We start from the raw sequence: 18,832 nt of genomic DNA, 5'->3' as shown, positions 1-18,832 counted from the left end.
TACTTGACTTGGTGAATTCTAGCTGTAAATATACTCCTCCCCTCTTAACCCCACCCCCCACCTCCCGAAATCGGAGGTCTCAAGGTTGGCAAGTATGGTGGTACATGTACCAGAGTTTGAGAATCACGGGTCTAGCCAATCTCAACAACAGAACCTATGAACAATGAAGTTACGCTTTTTTGCTTTTGCCACAACAGGGACAATAACTAAGGTGGTATACTGGAATGATTCCCAACTAAGAAAATGCATGTTGCAAGGAGTTTTTATAATGTAAAAAAAAAAAAAAAAGAACGCCATTCTTTTTGATGTCGTCCGTCTCCAGATTAGCCCTTAAACCATTTTTCAGCTCAAAGATGGAATTGCTGCATAAGAAATTTGGGTGAAAATGTAGTCCAAAATCGAATTATACTGTACTGTATGTTGATTCTGTTTTCTCAACTTCACCTTGTGTCTGCAGTCCCTAGGCCTGGTTATGGTTCACGCCCACAGCCGGTGGATCGCTGAGCCCCTGTCCTTCAACACGACAGGTGGAGTCCCACATTTTGGCGTGGACAAAGAGCACCTCTCCCCCAGGAGGATAGAGCCAGTGATCCCATTGTGGCACTATTACCTCACCAGGTACGGAAGGAGAGTCACCAACTCAAAAATAGGAAGTACTTACATTGTCGGGATTTCAAGATGTATTTTGATCCAAAATATATATTAATTATATACGATTGCACTTACAACTAGGGCTGCGCCGATTGATAGGCCACCGATCAGTATCGGCCGATTCTGAAAATTACAATCACAAAAGCTGATCCCCACATGTAATTTTATCACTGAAGGACAAAGCTAAACATGTTACACACACAGAAGAGCAAGCCTGAAACAGCCCTGCTAATTGCTAAGCTAGCTTCCAAGCTCGCTTGAAACAACAGAAGAAACAAGTGCTTAAAAATGTTTTTAAAGTGTAGATTGAAACAGATATTTACAAGAAATGAACAAGTCGATTAATAAGAGTAAGAGAGAGGATAACGGGGCGGAATAGCTCGGTTGGTAGAGTGGCCGTGCCAGCAACTTGAGGGTTCCAGGTTCGATCCCCGCTTCTGCCAACCTAGTCACTGCCGTTGTCCTTGGGCAAGACGCTGGTTTAAAAATGTAACTTAGATATTGGGTTTCACTATGTAAAGCGCTTTGAGTCATTAGAGAAAAGCGCTATATAAATATAATTCACTTCACTTCACTTCATACCAACTGTTGGTGTGTAGCAGCCAGGAGTGGTACTACCAAGGGTAGTATCAGAACGCCAAAGCTATTTGATTGTATTTAAAACATTTTTAGAATCTTATTTGTCGTTGTTTTGTCAATGTTACAAACTCAGGGAATACATTAACAGGAGGACTTTGAGGGCAAAAAGCAAAGGATTTAAATGTAGGTAGTAGTTTTGTGTACTATTGGCTAATTTGTTTTGATCAAATATTGTATGTGATTGAAGAAGAATATTGTTTAAATATGGTTTTTATATTGATTTTTTATATCTCATAAAACAAAAAACCTCTGTTTTTGGTCAGTTTTTTCACTTCTGCTGACAGGTGTTTACATTTATTTTTATATCTAAAATAATAGGAATCTAACTTTTTTTAGAATTAGTTATTGCTCTTTGACACTGAAAGAACACTTTAATTTTTTTTGTGTGTGTTTGTATGAACAAATCTTATTTTTTTCTTCTTAAAATCCCATGTATGACAAGAAAATGTAATAGAATCATCGACATTGAAAGTCAGTATCCAGTAGAGACCGGTACGGAATTTGGTACTTTTATAGGCACCGACCAAATCTACTTCAGAGGATCCATTCCTGTAAAATCAAACGTGCCATAGTTCGATACCTTTTGTTGCATGTGACATCATGTCCTGGTGCAGTTGCTCAAGGAAACGATTGCTCGAGCAACTCCCTCTAAGTAATGTTGCAATTTTCAACACCAACAAAGCAAGTATGCTTGGTACAAAACACTGAAGCGTAAAGTAGGGCTCCACTCTTCCAAAATGTGTAGCTTGATGCTAGTTTACATTGGATTGTCCATAGACAGGCTACTATTAGCATTAGCGATTTTACACGGCACTTTCAACACCTCCAAATTTGGTAATAAAAACTACAACTAAGATGAATGTTACAATCGAACAGCTGGTGTGTAATAAGCACACTACTCAGGGCATAAACATTTTGTAGGGCACAACATAACCCATTCAGCTTCATGGGGAAAAATTACCTTTTTTGACAACATACCATAGTACAGTACTGCCATCTAATCTCTTTGCAGTGCAACTGCATTGCTAATGAGACGCAAATGCTATAATAAAACAATATGTAACACCTGGACAGCACAGTTATCATAATCAGATCCTTTTTGAGTGTCAAAATAAAAAAAACATTTTAGTATCAAAAATGTAACATTTAATTACACGCACGAAAACAACAACCAAAAATGTGTACCGTTGAGTACCGGTACCGATTACAAGGTACTCTGAATTGGTACCGAATCGGTTCAAATGTGAATGATACCCATTCCTATTATTCGGTAATAGCAATCACATACTGATTCGTGGCTGGTCGATAGGCGCATCCATACATCTAACCTGTATTCTGTACGGATCAGCTTTTAATGAAAAGTTGTGTTCCTGAAACTTTACAGCATCATTTAAAACTTTGCCATTAATGGTTGTGTCAAGTAATTGTGTTTGCATGTTGTACATTTTATTAAACATGTCTGAACTGTAACAATAACAGTTTTCCTGCAGAATGGTAACCATGGACGTGGAGCAGTTCATCTGCCTGGCCTTAGCCCTGCTGCTGGCCATCAAGTACATCTTCTTTGAGCAAGTGGAGATGGAGTCTACCTTCTCAATAAAGAATCCCATCACCATGTCCACCTCATCACTGGTGTCACAAAGAGCGACAGAGGCCTGCTGCAGGAAGGAGTCTCCCCTCCAACACCACGTTCCACCCCTCAGTCGTCCTCTTAGCACCGCAGCCAGCAGAGAAGATAGAGGTACTGTAGTTTTTCCTGGCTGGATCACTTTACATGGACGATAAACATTATCTGTAGTGATCATGTTTACAGCATAATCAAATACACTTTAAGACTGCGGCGTCCAGACTATTTTTGTTGAGGGCTGCACAATGTTCTCTTGTGCGTGTGTCTGTGTGTGTGTCCGTGTGGAGGAAATTCAGCACACATTAAAATACAAACATAAAACTCAACCTACATACATTTTATATGTTAGTATGATTCGGTTTTAGGCTAAGATTTTCACCAAAACTAGGTGTTTTTCATACCCCATCTCGGTTTTAGTCGTATTAAACACTACTTTTATGTACTTAAATAACCAGCCATGGAGCCAAATAAAGTTGTAACATTTCAATCAAAGTTAGTTAGTTCGTCATATTAATTTCACCTTTAATCACTTTGCATTTTTAGATGAGGTAATCCGACCCCTACTTATTCCTGTCCCTGATCCAAAGAGTGTCTTTGTCCTGGAAGACCGGGAAGAGGTCAAGCCTGAAATCACAGACACGTACCGCCCCTTGGAACCGAGAGGCCTGGAGGAATGTGTGACTATCCTGAAAAACCCTGAGGTGAGACACAAATGCAAACCCATACTTCCTGGCTCTTTCACTGGCTAAAGTGTGACCCAGGGTTTATTTTCGACCCGCAGCTATTTTTTTAGTCGTTCCTTTTGATGTTTTCATAGCAAAATTTATTTGTTAGCAATAAGATGTGTTATTACGATTATACTGTCACCTAGAACACAAACTGGTTTTGGAATTTTGGTCCTCTTCAATGGGTGTGTGAAGTTGCTGGATATTCGCAGGAACTACCAACATGTACATGATCATGCTGCAACCTGAAGTGATGGCCGTGGGTGAAAGGCACAATGGGCCTCAGGACCTTGTTACGATATTGATATACTTTTTAAAATTCTCATATACATGATCATGCTGCAACCTGAAGTGGTGGGTGTGGGTGAAAGGCACAATGGGCCTCAGGACCTTGTTACAAAATTGCTATGCTTTTAGAATTCTACCAATCAAATGCACCCGTGTCCATAACTAACGCCTGCCCATACCCTAACCCCTCTGCCACCATGGTCCACTCGATTAACAACGTTGACATCACCAAACCGCATACACGCCATCTCCACAATGGAAACTGTAATTGGTTTGTATAGAGAACATAATTTTTCAAAGAACCAGACGTCGCTAAATGTCAGCATTTGCCTACTCAAGTCGGTTAGGTCGAAACCCTGAGTAGAACATGCAGATGAGCTTCCTTGAGACTTTTTTTGTCAGGGGGTGGCTGGGATCGTTGCCTGAACTAAAAAATTCTAGATAATTATTTCAAGTCAGAATTTGTGGATGGGTGGAGGGAGTCCTCGATGGACACTGCAGGGAAGACCTGGCAGAATTCTGGCAGAGAGACCAGTGAATCACTCTGAAAAAAGGTCAAAAAGACTGACCGGATACCAGTCCTACTTAAATAATAACAACTTTAAAGAGAGATTATCAGAGGTGGTTCCACACCTGAGTGAAGGAGTTGTCATTGACCTCATGAAAGACAGTGGCAATGATTCCACATCTGCAATAAAGGAAGTAGGTGAAGGTAACCTGGGATCCTTAGAGTGATCACCCCCACCTGGGACAAAAACACATCGTGAAAAGACCTTGATCTAAGTGAGCGCAAATTGGTCGTCAAAGAAGGTCTTGGGTCACATTGCAGCAAAGGCCCAAGGTTCCTTGAGGCCTAGTTTCTGGTCTTTAGAGTCCAAATAAAGAAGCAAAGCAAATTAGTTGGCACCATATTCACCTGTGTATACACACAAATGAATTTATTGAACACTTTAATCAAAGTATGTAAAAAAGAAAATAGCAAAGCCTTTGTAGACCAAGGCGACCGTACCTAACTGGGAGACCATGTTTTCTGCAGCAAGGCTCTCGTTTCCTAAGTGATGCTGAGGTGATCCTGCTGATCAACTCCAAACACATTCCTGCTTACAAGCTTGAGGCCATGATGGAGATACCTGAAAGGGGCGTGGCCATACGGAGACAGATGATATCAGCAAAACTTCCCTCTCCCACCGCACTCTCGTCTTTGCCGTTCACGGACTACGACTACTCCAAGGTGAGGTGCCGCTCATACAAGCAACACAATGAATACACATCTTTGCTTCGTATTGTACAAAGCTGTCCACTTCACTTCCAGGTGATGGGTACCTGCTGTGAGAACGTCATTGGATATATGCCTGTGCCAGTGGGCGTGGCCGGGCCGTTACATCTAGATGGGAAGCAGTTCCAAGTTCCTATGGCAACGACTGAGGGCTGTTTAGTGGCGAGCACTAATCGGGGCTGCCGAGCAATTGCTGTAAGCTTCATTTGACTTTGCACATTTTTCTTTCTTAAATATTTACAAAAATACAGAACTGATCATGAAACAATAATGTGAATCATACAAATATACTCAATTGAACAAATCAAACAACAGAAAACGAAATGTTTTTGGACAAAATAGCTGTCGCAGTAGGAAGGGGATTCATATGGCCTCATATGGCCCCATTCATTGCGGTTTACCTGACACATGAAACATAACGAATTGGGAGGATGCACTATCCACTTTAGCTGCTAGATGGCAGTAGAGTGTTGAATATCTCTTAAAATGTGTTTTGTGGCAATTCAAACTTTGGCCACAATGTCAGTTGCTATGGAGAGTGGCCCTTTCCATCATTTTCAGCAGACTGCATTGCAAAATGATCAACCCCCCACCTCTTCTTCACGTGAGAGCCACCCAAGAATGGGGCCATATGAATCCCTTCCCTGCTGTACAGGTGTCCCTGACCATGGTAAATGATAATAAATATATATTTAGAACATGATAAAACTGTTTACGTCCTTCTAAATAAGTTTATCATAATTAGATTCCCGCAAAGATGAAATAGCACCCATATTGTCTGGTTTTAGCATTGCGTGTCCCACGTTGTCATTCCACATCGTTCACGCCAAAGATCCACCAATTTGGACTTAGTCAAAAAGTAGTTCTGCTAAAATTTGGTTGCATCAATGTCGGAACATGTTCACCCTTAGCCTGGAAACAGAAGTTTGGTAAATGTCTTTATCGAACACCACAACATAATCATAGAAAATAAGACAAATATTGCACTGTATTATTCATAAGACTTAATTAGGCCTACAAATATAGCAAATATTACAGGTGGGACTCTTTGGCACCTCACAATTCAATTCAATTCAAAATTTTGGGATGATGATTTGATTCAGTATCAATTCTTGATTCACAAAATATATTACCTAGTATATACATGATGATAAAACCTTTTCAAACCAGCTTACAGGTCATAAAAGCTCCTGTTGGCTGCAGACGTACAATTTATAGTGTTTTTTTGTTTTTTTTAATATCAAATATATATTTTTAGCCTCACCACACTGCGCTTCATACACTGCAACTTCACTGCATTGTTGATTAAAATAAAAATAAAATCCAAAGCATATTTAATATATTTAAAACATGATTTTTATTTGTTCATTTTCTACAGTATATCGATTCATAATTTGAGGATTTAATTTATTTTTTTAAATTGTAATAGTTTTTTTTATTACTCTATAATTTCCAAGAATTTATTATAAAACATTTTTATAATTTTATGATTTTGTGTTTATCGATTCTGAAATTAGGAATTGATTTATAAAAGGTATAAATAAAAATCAGGATTTCGATTTTTTTCAGCACCCTTATTAAATATGCTTTAGAATAGTTTTTCTGTGAAGCGGCAGTGTTTGAAGGGCGGTGTACCGAGGTACGACTGTATCCTGCCATTATATCGTGTGTAACTGGCTTGGGTCCCCTGCATGCTGCAGCTGGCAGGCGGAGCCAGCAGTCGTATCCTAGCTGACAGAATGACCCGAGGACCTGTGGTGAGGCTGCCCTCTGCCTGCCAGGCTGCTGAGGTTTCAGCCTGGTTGGAGAGCACAGATGGTTTCCAGGTCATCAAAGAAGCATTTGACAGCACCAGCAGGTAAACGGACAGCCGCCAGGTTGGATCACGATGTCATGCATCGCCTGCTCCTTGTTTAGTCACACCTGCGGTTCATGTTGGCAGGTTTGCTCGGTTGCAGAAGTTGCTGGTTGGTCAGGCTGGAAGAAACCTCTACATTCGTTTTCATTCTAAGACAGGTGATGCCATGGGGATGAATATGATCTCAAAGGTCAGTGTGCGTGTGAAGACATTTTGAATAGAGTTGAAAGGTCAAGAAAAAAACCTACTGAAACCTTGTCTTGCTGCAGGGTACAGAGCAGGCACTCGGCAGACTTCAGCAGCACTTTCCAGAGTTGCAAGTACTGGCTGTCAGTGGGAACTACTGTACCGACAAGAAACCAGCTGCCATTAACTGGATTGAAGGCCGGGGAAAATCTGCAGTGTGTGAAGCCACCATCCCTGCTCATGTCGTCAAAGAGGTGAAAGTCACTGTTTTCCTTGACATTGTGTCGACTTCATTAGCTCTCGAAGGTTTTAGTGTCCGACACACACATCCATTATCCATGATGGCAAATTCTCTAACGCAAAGACATAAATGTAATATTAGATTCAAATTTAGCTTGAATTATATTTTTTTCCTCTAAGGCTGTTTTGCTAACCTGTTCAAATTTCTTCAGAGATTCTGAACACATAAAACACGTCTGGACCTGTGATGACTTTAATCTACATTTAACACTATATATGTGTTTCTTAACCATACGGCCAGAGCCTATTGTTCATTTTATTGACAGTTGAGTTAAGAATCATATTCATTATTAATGTAATTTATTTTTGCACAATATAATTGTATGTACAGTGAAGGTATTTTTCATCAGTTTAAATGTCCCTTCTAGTGTTGTCCTGATACCAATATTTTGGTACCGGTACCAAAATTATTTCGATACTTTTCGGTACTTTTCTAAATAAAAAAAAATTGCATTATTGGCTTTATTTTAACAAAAAATCTTACGGTACATTAAACATATGTTTCTTATTGTCCTTGAATAAAATAGTGAACATACAAGACAACTTGTCTTTTCTTAGTAAGTAAGCAAACAAAGGCTCCTAATTTAGCTGATGACATATGCAGTAACATATTGTGTCATTTATCATTCTATTATTTTGTCAAAATTATTAAAGACAAGTGGTAGAAAATTAATTATTAATTATTAATATCTGCTTACTTTCTCTTTTGGGCGTGGCGAAGTTGGTAGAGTGGCCGTGCCAGCAATCGGAGGGTTGCTGGTTACTGGGGTTCAATCCCCACCTTCTACCATCCTAGTCACGTCTGTTGTGTCCTTGGGCAAGACACTTCACCCCTTGCTCCTGATGGCTGCTGGTTAGCGCCTTGCATGGCAGCTCCCGCCATCAGTGTGTGAATGTGTGTGTGAATGGGTGAATGTGGAAATACTGTCAAAGCGCTTTGAGTACCTTGAAGGTAGAAAAGCGCTATACAAGTATAACCCATTTATCATTTATAATTTATAATTTAACATGTTCTATCTACACTTCTGTTAAAATGTAATCACTTATTCTTCTGTTGTTTGATACTTTACATTAGTTTTGGATGATACCACACATTTGGGTATCAATCCAATACCAAGTGATTGATTGATTGAATTATTTATTTCAAACCTGCACAGTACAACACACACTTTTTTTTTTAAAACATTTTGGCAGGGACATTTATGCAAGGCTTGAAAAGGGGTTGGATGAAGCAAATGCTTATAATATCCCAACCCCTCTCACTCATTCCACATTTAACATAAACAATATAATACAAGAACAATACTATACAAACAAAAACAAGAAAAGCTCCTGTACACTAACAATACAATAGTACCACTGTTACTATAAAACAAGACGAGACGAGACAAAACACACACACACACACACACATACACACATACACACACACACAGGCCCAAACACTCTCTGACCATACACCTCTCTCCCATGGCTCTGTGCTGAGGGCATCACTCTCTTTCCTCCTCGTACTTCTTCAGTACTTCTTTTTTAAACAGTCTTTTAAATGTAATCATGTTAGAACAGGTTTTTAACTCGTCCCCTAAGTTGTTCCACAGACTGACTCCACACACTGAAATGCACATTGATTTTAAAGTTGTTCTAAATTTAGGCAAATATAATTTGTTGTTTCCTCTTAGACTGTAACTATGATGAGCATCTCTATCCTGGAATAGGTTTTGTATATTGGATGGTAGAGAGTTTTGGGATGCCCTAAACATAATTTGAGCAGTTTTAAAATTGATCACATCGTGCAGTTTAAGTTGCTTTAACTCCATGAATAGTGGATTTGAATGATGTAAGTAGTGAACATTGGACACAATCCTAATGGCCTTTTTCTGCAGAGTGACTAAAGGCTGTAGATGGGATTTATAACAATTTCCCCAGACTTCAACACAATAGTTTAGATATGACATAATAAATGAATGATACAATAAAAGCAGAGCATTGGTGTTCAATAAATGACATGATCTCCTCATCATTCCAACACATTTAGCAACTTTTGTCCTCAGGTAATTTATATGAGGCTTCCATGATATATTTTCATCTACCGGTATTACCACTCCTAAGAATGAATTTTGTTGAACATATTCTATTGGTGTATCATCAATAACAATCCTGATGGGTATTTCACTTTTGCGATTGCTAAAGAGCATGATTTTGGTCTTCTTTAAATTGAGAGACAATTTGTTGGTATTAAACCAAGTTTTTAACTTGATCATCTCCTCAGTTACAGAGGCCAGAAGTTGCTTAACGTCGTCACCTGCACATGTAATGGTTGTGTCGTCAGCAAAGAGGATGAACTTCAGCAGTGTTGATACTTTACATATTTCATTGATATACATTATAAATAGTGTGGGTCCCAGTATCGACCCCTGGGGGACTCCACAGGATATGTTCATGAGTGTAGATTGATGTTGGTCGATCTGAACAATCTGCTGTCTCTCATTCAAGTAGCTCTTCAGCCATTTCCCTGCCACTCCCCTTATGCCATAGTTTTCCAGTTTGTTTACCAAAATCTGGTGATCAATGGTATCGAAAGCCTTTTGCTAGTAGTTACAGGATCATACATTGGTCATATTCAAAGTCCTCATGTGTCCAGGGACATATTTCCTGAGTTTATAAACATAATATCAATTTAAATTTGGCGGACCGGTACTTTTCAGAGGCGGTATAGTACCGAATATGATTCATTAGTATCGCGTTCTTATACTAATACCGGTTTACCGTACAACCCTAGTACCTTTCATATGCAGTATATTTGGTTAATACTTGTTCTTATAATCAGCCTGACCTAAGCCTGTTTGTGATTAACATTTGTTTTCATATAATTTGACAAGGTTGTAAACTGTAAGTAGTTTAGATATAATTATTGAATATGATTTAAAATCAAGAGTAAGATTACTAATTCACTGTTGATATTTGAGTGGGCCCCAGGTGGAAAAGTTAAGAACCTCTGGTTGAGATGATCTGTATTATGTTTTAGTGTAAATTTTGCTCCAAAGTCCCATTTATAACCCGCTTTCTGCATATGTCTGCAAACGGTTTGAGTGTGTAGGCGTTTCCTTTAAAACACACTGTGGTGGTTTCCCTCTTGTGGGTTCTCCTGATCACAATAGACCAGGGGTCACCAACGCGGTGCCCGCGGGCACCAGGTAGCCCGTAAGGACCAGATGAGTAGCCCGCTGGCCTGTTCTAAAAATACCTCAAATAGCAGCACTTACCAGTGAGCTGCCTCTATTTTTTAAATTGTATTTATTTACTAGCAAGCTGATCTTGGTCTTCACTAACTGACAAAGAAACAGATAACAGATTTGGTGTCCAGTTCAAAGTGTGACATGATTTATTAAAACATTTGAGAGTTGACTTTTGTATTTTACATGAGTTATTATTTGTACAAAATGGTGCAAAGTAATTCATGATTTGTTAAAAAAAATGTTAGTGGCTAGCTAGTTAAAATGGGATATTGTGATTTCACAAGACTGTCTTAGAAGTGATCATTTGAAAATGTTCAATTTGAAAAATGTGCACTTAGAGAAAATATAAAAATAAAGTGTTGCATATTGATATTTATCTGTTTCTATATATATTTATTGTGAGAAATAATTAAGATGATCAATGTTTCCACAAAGATAAATATAATATATATATAAATTATTAATAATAACAGAGTTAAAGGTAAATTGAGCAAATTTGCTATTTCTGGCAATTTATTTAAAGGGGAACATTATCACAATTTCAGAAGGGTTAAAACCATTAAAAATCAGTTCCCAGTGGCTTATTTTATTTTTCGAAGTTTTTTTCAAAATTTTACCCATCACGCAATATCCCTAAAAAAAGCTTCAAAGTGCCTGATTTTAACCATCGTTATATACACCCGTCCATTTTCCTGTAACGTCACACAGTGATGCCAATACAAACAAACATGGCGGAAAGAACAGCAAGGTATAGCGACATTAGCTCGGATTCAGACTCGGATTTCAGTGGCTTAAGCGATTCAACAGATTACGCATGTATTGAAACGGATGGTTGTAGTGTGGAGGCAGGTAGCGAAAACGAAATTGAAGAAGAAACTGAAGCTATTGAGCCATATCGGTTTGAACCGTATGCAAGCGAAACCAACAAACGACACGACAGCCAGCGACACGGGAGAAAGCTAGGACGAATTCGGCGATCGCCTTCTAACCAACGATTGGTATGTGTTTGTTTGGCATTAAAGGAAACTAACAACTATGAACTAGGTTTACAGCATTTGAAATACATTTGGCAACAACATGCACTTTGAGAGTGCAGACAGCCCAGTTTTCATCAATTAATATATTCTGTAGACATACCCTCATCTGCTCTCTTTTCCTGAAAGCTGATCTGTCCAGTTTTGGAGTTGATGTCAGCAGTCCAGGGAAGCTAGGGTCAATATTCTTCTATGCCATCTCTGTCGTAGCATAGCTTTCGTCGGTAAAGTGTGCGGAACAAACGTCCAATTTCTTGCCACTTTCGCATCTTTGGGCCACTGGTGCAACTTGAATCCGTCCCTGTTCGTGTTGTTACACCCTCCGACAACACACCGACGAGGCATGATGTCTCCAAGGTACGGAAAACAGTCGAAAAAACGGAAAATAACAGAGCTGATTGACTCTGTGTTTGTAATGTGTTTGAGAAAATGGCGGATTGCTTCCCGATGTGACGTCATAGGTCTGGTGATAATGCTCCCCTTTAAGTGTGTATCAAACTGGTAGCCCTTCGCATTAATCATTACCCAAGAAGTAGCTCTTGGTTTCAAAAAGGTTGGTGACCCCTGCAATAGACCTTCACGGGAGCCCGGGAGTCTGGTTTGAATAATATCTTATTTTGCGCACGCGCCAGGAAAGCACTCTGCTCTGCAACTTTTCAGTCCGACTCTGCTGTGTGAGCACACCAGCACAGCCCTCTGCTCGGCGACTTTCCAGTCTCTTTTGGCTTTCTCTCTCTCTCTCTCGTCTCGGCGTGGTCTTGCATGCGTGTGTCGTCTCGCTCCAACTCCAACTCCCATTCGTGTGTCTCGGCCCCGGCCGCTACTGATAAGCATGACAGGTGATTGGATGATCAATCCCAGCTGGGTAATCCAATCACCTGCCAGCTGTGCTTCAAGGCCAGTCCTTACACACCCCATTCCGCAGCAGGCGCGCCGACCATGCCAAACCTCCACACACACACTGCGTGAAGGGGAACTGCACCTTTTATTTGGGATTTTGCCTAATCTTCACAATCATTATGAGAGACAAGAACACACATATTTTTTTTTAATTTTAAGAATGATAAACGCTTGAAAGATGCGGCTAATAGGAGTCACCATGGTAGCGTTCAAAGACTCTAAAACATCTTCAAAACCCTCCATCAATGTTTTTTATACACACTGCAAGTGTCTGTCTGTCTGTCTGTAATATGTACAATATACACACTTCAAGTGTGTATATAATGTAGTAACAGACACCTTCATAAAGAACAACAAAGACGACTATTTTTTGACAAATGAGGATTCACAACCTTATTTTTAAACTAAATATACTGAAGATAAACTACTGGTTATAGAAGCCAGCACGAAGGAAGAGTGAGACATTGGCGCAGAGTGAAGTTAAAGCGACTCGAAGCTGCAAAATGTGGAATTTGAAGCCATGCTATTTCAACATAAATGGAGTGCTTACCAAAATAAACTGTAAAAAGCGTCCCTGGCCAGCTGGACCAAATGCACAACTGTCCATCGAGTGAGTCACACTTTATTGCTGTCTGGCTAGCTGTGTACAAACAAAACATGAAACAATACTTTACAGATACTGTAATATAATGGTCATGTTTTTCAATCAGTTCAAATTGGTTTTGTATCACAGTGTTGTGCATTACAAACTCAATCGTGTTTTGTGTTGATGTAGAAGCTAGCTTATCTCTTGCCGTAGTTCGCTTTTACGGCTAATACCGTAGCACGCCGATGTGTTACTACAATAGAAAAAGAGTGTTTGCTCTTACAATAACAATGTCCCTACAGCTTGGTTATTATACAGGTTACTGAAGGTAAATTAAGTATTGTTGACGGTTTTTGAGGGTATTTTTAAATGGATTTAGAGGTACAATTGATTGCTGCCATTAGCTGCATTGCTAGCTACCAAGAATGAGTCGATTTTTACAAGTTAGACTGCACAATGATTGTGAACGATCGGCAAAATTCCCCAAAAAAGTGCAGTTCCCCTTTAAGTGCACACCCACCCAAAATGCTAATTGATTGTATTGCTTTTCACAGTATTTGATATATCATGTAAAAGGTCTGCACTGCACATGAATGCCGTACATAAATATTATTTCCTGCTGAGTGTCATTTTAATGAAAAGAAACACTGTGATGATCTGTGCGGTCTTTACAAGATGATGACATAACGACTGCATTAAAAAGCAGCTGTTGATAAAGGACTTCCTTGCTGTGACATATTACATGATGTTGGTGGTGTACAACCTCTTGTGCTAAATAAAATAGTCAACAAAAATTATTTTTTTTCACATCTTTATTTCTACCAATTACACATGGTACCCATAAGAGTACTGATGAATACCGGTATCAATAAGGAATATCGATAAATGTGTATATATATATATATTTTTGTTTTTGTTTTTGTTTTTTTGTTTGTTTTCACTTTAAGATGGACAACTTTAACTTGAGTGTCTTATGTTGTTAAAATGCATTGTAGGTTTTGAAGACCACAACAGTAGCTCTGGTGGAAGTGAACATCAACAAAAACCTTGTGGGCTCTGCCATGGCAGGCAGCATCGGTGGATTTAACGCGCATGCGGCTAACATGGTGGCAGCTATCTACATCGCATGTGGACAGGTGATTTTCCCAACAATTCTCCCTAAGCACAGTTTCATCCCTGGCTTCACAAAACGTGTGTACTGCAGGATCCTGCACAGTCAGTCAGCAGCAGTAACTGCATCACCCTGATGGAGGCGTCAGGGCCTACAGGAGAAGACCTGTACATCAGCTGCACCATGCCCTCCATCGAACTGGGCACAGTCGGCGGGGGAACCAATCTCCCTCCCCAGCAAGCTTGTCTTCAGGTAGGCTCCACCATGCACGCCACAGAATATTTATCAGAGCAAAGTCGCTCCACATTTCATGTCCTATAGTTCAATACCTCTCCTCTCACCTAAAATTAGCAAGGATGGGCTCCAACAATGAACCATTTTAGTGGGTTAGCTCATGTTCAAGTTATTGTAAGTGGATTATCTTTATGTGTGCAGATGTTGGGTGTGCAAGGCGCCAGTGAGGACTGTCCGGGGGCCAACGCCAGACAACTGGCGAAGATCGTGTGTGCCACTGTGCTGGCTGGAGAACTCTCACTGATGGCTGCCCTGACAGCTGGACACCTGGTCAAGAGTCACCTGACACACAACAGGTAACTGTTTTTTTATGCTTAATAAGGATAACAAGCTACTCTTTTAATTGGACTACTTTATTGGAAAGTGTTTGAAAGTGTCAAGTATTTAAAATCAGCGAGCATCAACAGAATTTAAATATCAATAACACCTGCCAAAAGGTAGAGCTCGACCGATATCAGGATACTGTATTGGTATTGTATTGGTCTCTTTTTATCTTAATTTAATTTTTTTGTACAACTACAACAGATAGCATAAGCATTGTAAGCATTGTATCATAAGCAGATACAATATATACCAGTATTTAGTACCGTATTTTCCGCACTATAAGGCGCACCGGATTATTAGCCGCACCTTCAATGAATGGCATATTTCATAACTTTGTCCACCAATAAGCCGCCCCGGACTATAAGCCGCGCCTACGCTGCGCTAAAGGGAATGTCAAAAAAACAGTCAGATAGGTCAGTCAAATTTTAATAATATATTAAAAACCAGCGTTCTAACAACTCTGTCCCAAAATGTACGCAAATGTGCAATCACAAACATAGTAAAATTCAAAATAGTGCAGAGCAATAGCAACATAATGTTGCTCGAACGTTAATGACATAACACACAAAATAAACATAGCACTCACTTTCTGAAGTTATTCTTCATTCGTAAATCCTTCGAATTCTTCGTCTTCGGTGTCCGAATTGAAAAGTGTGTGTATAAGGTAAGACATATTATCTGGCACTTTGTTTCGCAATATTATGCAAACACAACTTTTCTTACCTTCTGGTACCTGCTGATCTGTATTTGGGATCTCTATAAATCCTGAAAAATTGTGCGAGTCCGCCTTTGTAGTCTGTGACGACACCGTAGTCTATAAGCGTCTTTTCATGAACCGGAAACACCAAGAAGCACCACCTTTAAAATCATCCAGGTGAAGTTCGCTTGCTAGCGTTGTTGCCTTCATTCGAATAGTGATGGTGCTGACACTTCTGCTTGCTGCTCTCTGCTCAACAACCCACTGTTCGAGTTTGTCCTCCAACAGTTGCCATCTTGCTTTGTTCCCTCGGAAACTCTGTTTTGTCTTCTTTACCTGGCGCAGGTCATCTTCTTGCTTCCTCCACCTACGCACCATTGATTCATTTATGTTATATTCTCTTGCTGCTGCTCTATTTCCGTGTTCTTCTGCATGACTTATTGCCTTAAGTTTAAATTCTGCGTTATACGCGTGTCGCTTAGTAGGAGCCATTTTGTAGTCTGGTCTTTACAGATGTAAACACACAAAGGAAATGAAACGAAAATCCGCGCGCTTCTTCTTCTTCCGGGGGCGGGTGGTTGCTTACAGTAGAAGAAGAAGCGCTTCCTGTTCTATGGGGGCGGGTGCTTACCTTGGCGGTTGCTTGCGTAGAAGAAGAAGCGCTTCCTGTTCTACCGGGGAAAAAGATGGCGGCTGTTTACCTAAGTTGCGAGATCGAAACTTTATGAAAATGAATCTTAATATTAATCCATATATAAAGCGCACCGGGTTAAAAGCCGCACTGTCAGCTTTTGAGTAAATTTGTGGTTTTTAGGTGCGTCTAATGGTGCGGAAAATACGGTATATAAAATAAATATTTACTCAAGTATATAGTAATAACCTTTCTCTCCCTGCTGGTTGCTTGTACAGTAGGTTTCTTCTGCTTACCTATAAAATCTCCCATTTTTTTTGCTCGGAAATCCTGTTTTTGTCCTTCTTTCCCAGCGTCTTCCTGGTCCACTTTTGGTTGTTTATTGCTCGATGGAGTCTCTCGCCAAGCCTCCCTCCGTCCGCAACACTCGCAGCGTAGGCTCATTAAAGGAGTGCGGCCATTTTTATGTTCCGGGATTCAATCAAATAACGCGACAGGGATGGAAGGACATAAGAGACAACAGAGAAGAAATCTCTGCCAAAAACCCACACTTTGTAAAAAAATCTTGACAAATAGGAGACCGGTAAATTGGAGCAGGCAGGAGCTCGCACATTCTCATTTTTTGCTGCTAAATTAACCACAACATTTGCGCTGCATTAAACATTGTCGCTACTGGTCTGACTTTTCCTAAAAAAAATTGTTTAAAAAACGACTTAAAGCCTTGTCCAGCTGTTTACTGACGTATACTTTTCATTTTTAAATAACTTCTAATGCAAATGAATATTGGCTCCAAATATCGGTTATTGGCCTCCTTGACTACTAATAATCGGTATCGGCTCTGAAAAAAACATATCAATCGATCTCTGAACTATACATTGAAAAAAGAACGGCAGTGTTTTAGAACTTCCCAGTACATCAAAACAAACAATGCTGTGCTGATAAATATGATCACAAATAAAAAGTATTTGACATTCTAAAGACAACAGCACTGTTGTGGAGCCTTCAAGTGTAAAAAAACAAACACGTATTTAATTATACATCTCATTTTGGATGAAATATGTTTTTGTTCTTTTTATTAACCTATTTAAAGACAATTTTTTCAAATTCAATATTACTATCAACATTTCAGCCTTTTTTCATACTATGCCTTTTTGCTATATTTTTACATTTGTACAGTTTTTTTGTTGTTTGTTTAATTTTTCCCTATTGTGTCATAAAAAAGAGGTGTGTTCAGCAAATGGCCCCCAGGCCACACTTTGCTTTCCTGGTGACATAAGTAAAGCAGTGGTGTTCAAAGTGTTGCCAGGCAACAGAAGAGTATATCTAAATGGTCTTTTCTTAGCACTCATGGAAGTGATAAAGGTTTAGGCCCCGTTTACACAAATAATATAAGGGTAAATCACACCTAACCTTATCCGTGTCCACACATAACAATACCACCGTTTAAGACCCCCGCCCCCCTCCGTCCGCCGGCGCAACGCGACCTAGTACGCATGCGCGGAAAATGTGCACGTCATAGTCAAATCTAGTGTTGCTTTGTGTGCAATTTCTTAAATTTAACTTATCTGAACAATATCCAGTGTTGTGGTATTTCAATTAACTGGAATCCAGTGTGCTCTGGGGCCCTATTGTAGTGAATCACACCTGAGCCATCATAAATGAATCAAATCTTTATTAGACACGTAAACAATGTGACAAAGAACATTTAACAACAATCAATCTAGGGATCTAGATACAGTATGTGGTCAGGACTCTCCTAACTCTTTTGCCTTCACCTTCATTGTCCATTCATTTTTGGTAACTTTATATACTCTGGACCTAGACGTTGAGTCTACGACATACATTGCGGACAATAACTGATACAGTCTGCTTTGCCCGTCTAAATGCATTCGCTGTTTTCCGTAGTTAGTTTTCCCTCGACAGCCAGGTAATACAAAGCAAACGCTACCTTTTTTATCACATCCACGGGAGTCCGCATTCTCGTTGACTCTCCTTTGACAAATGAACAAAATTTGTCGTGCATTCGAAACTTCTCTTGCCGTCTGAGAAGTGTTGTATCCGAAATAGCTGCAATCGCTTTCTCTTAAGGTATTCATGTGTGATTTCCACAAGCGCCTGTACATGTAGAAGAAGGAGAAACACGGGCATGTCTGTATGATCCGCCTTCATATTTCCAGCGGTTAGCTCCGAGCTACAAAACCGCTTTGTTATGAAGCTGGCTGTGGTGTGTTCTTTCTGACGTCACTTCCTGTGTGGGCGTGTTCTTTCTGGCATCAATTCCTCTCCGAACTCACTTTGTAAACAATCAATGAGTCCATACAAGGCTAAGAGCCGGAGATTCAAGAAATACAAGGCTTACTTACTTGTGTAAAAAAAATTCTGAGGAGGGGGACCTTAAACGATGGTTTAGTGTGGCTGAAACGGGGCTTAGGCTAAATAAATATTCGCCTTAGTGTAGACATGGCCTTA

General features: G+C 39.7%; 1 protein-coding gene across 1 annotated transcript in view; it reads left to right on the top strand.

The window, feature by feature from the left end:
• The window catches only part of hmgcra (3-hydroxy-3-methylglutaryl-CoA reductase a), a 39,674-nt gene that overhangs the window by 17,290 nt on the left and 3,552 nt on the right, over window positions 1-18,832 (top strand). The window contains exons 9-19 of the mRNA XM_061986589.1: window positions 458-618; window positions 2,781-3,031; window positions 3,461-3,618; window positions 4,967-5,161; window positions 5,243-5,401; window positions 6,907-7,064; window positions 7,149-7,254; window positions 7,334-7,504; window positions 14,302-14,442; window positions 14,511-14,669; window positions 14,853-15,007. Of these exons, the coding sequence (XP_061842573.1) occupies window positions 458-618; window positions 2,781-3,031; window positions 3,461-3,618; window positions 4,967-5,161; window positions 5,243-5,401; window positions 6,907-7,064; window positions 7,149-7,254; window positions 7,334-7,504; window positions 14,302-14,442; window positions 14,511-14,669; window positions 14,853-15,007 (1,814 nt within the window). The remainder of the gene's footprint in view (window positions 1-457; window positions 619-2,780; window positions 3,032-3,460; window positions 3,619-4,966; window positions 5,162-5,242; window positions 5,402-6,906; window positions 7,065-7,148; window positions 7,255-7,333; window positions 7,505-14,301; window positions 14,443-14,510; window positions 14,670-14,852; window positions 15,008-18,832) is intronic.

The sequence above is a fragment of the Nerophis lumbriciformis genome, linkage group LG12 (genome assembly GCF_033978685.3).
Source record: "Nerophis lumbriciformis linkage group LG12, RoL_Nlum_v2.1, whole genome shotgun sequence".
Taxonomy (NCBI): domain Eukaryota; kingdom Metazoa; phylum Chordata; class Actinopteri; order Syngnathiformes; family Syngnathidae; genus Nerophis; species Nerophis lumbriciformis.
Note: the sequence above shows the minus strand (reverse complement) of the source record. Positions and strands in the feature narration are given on the sequence as shown.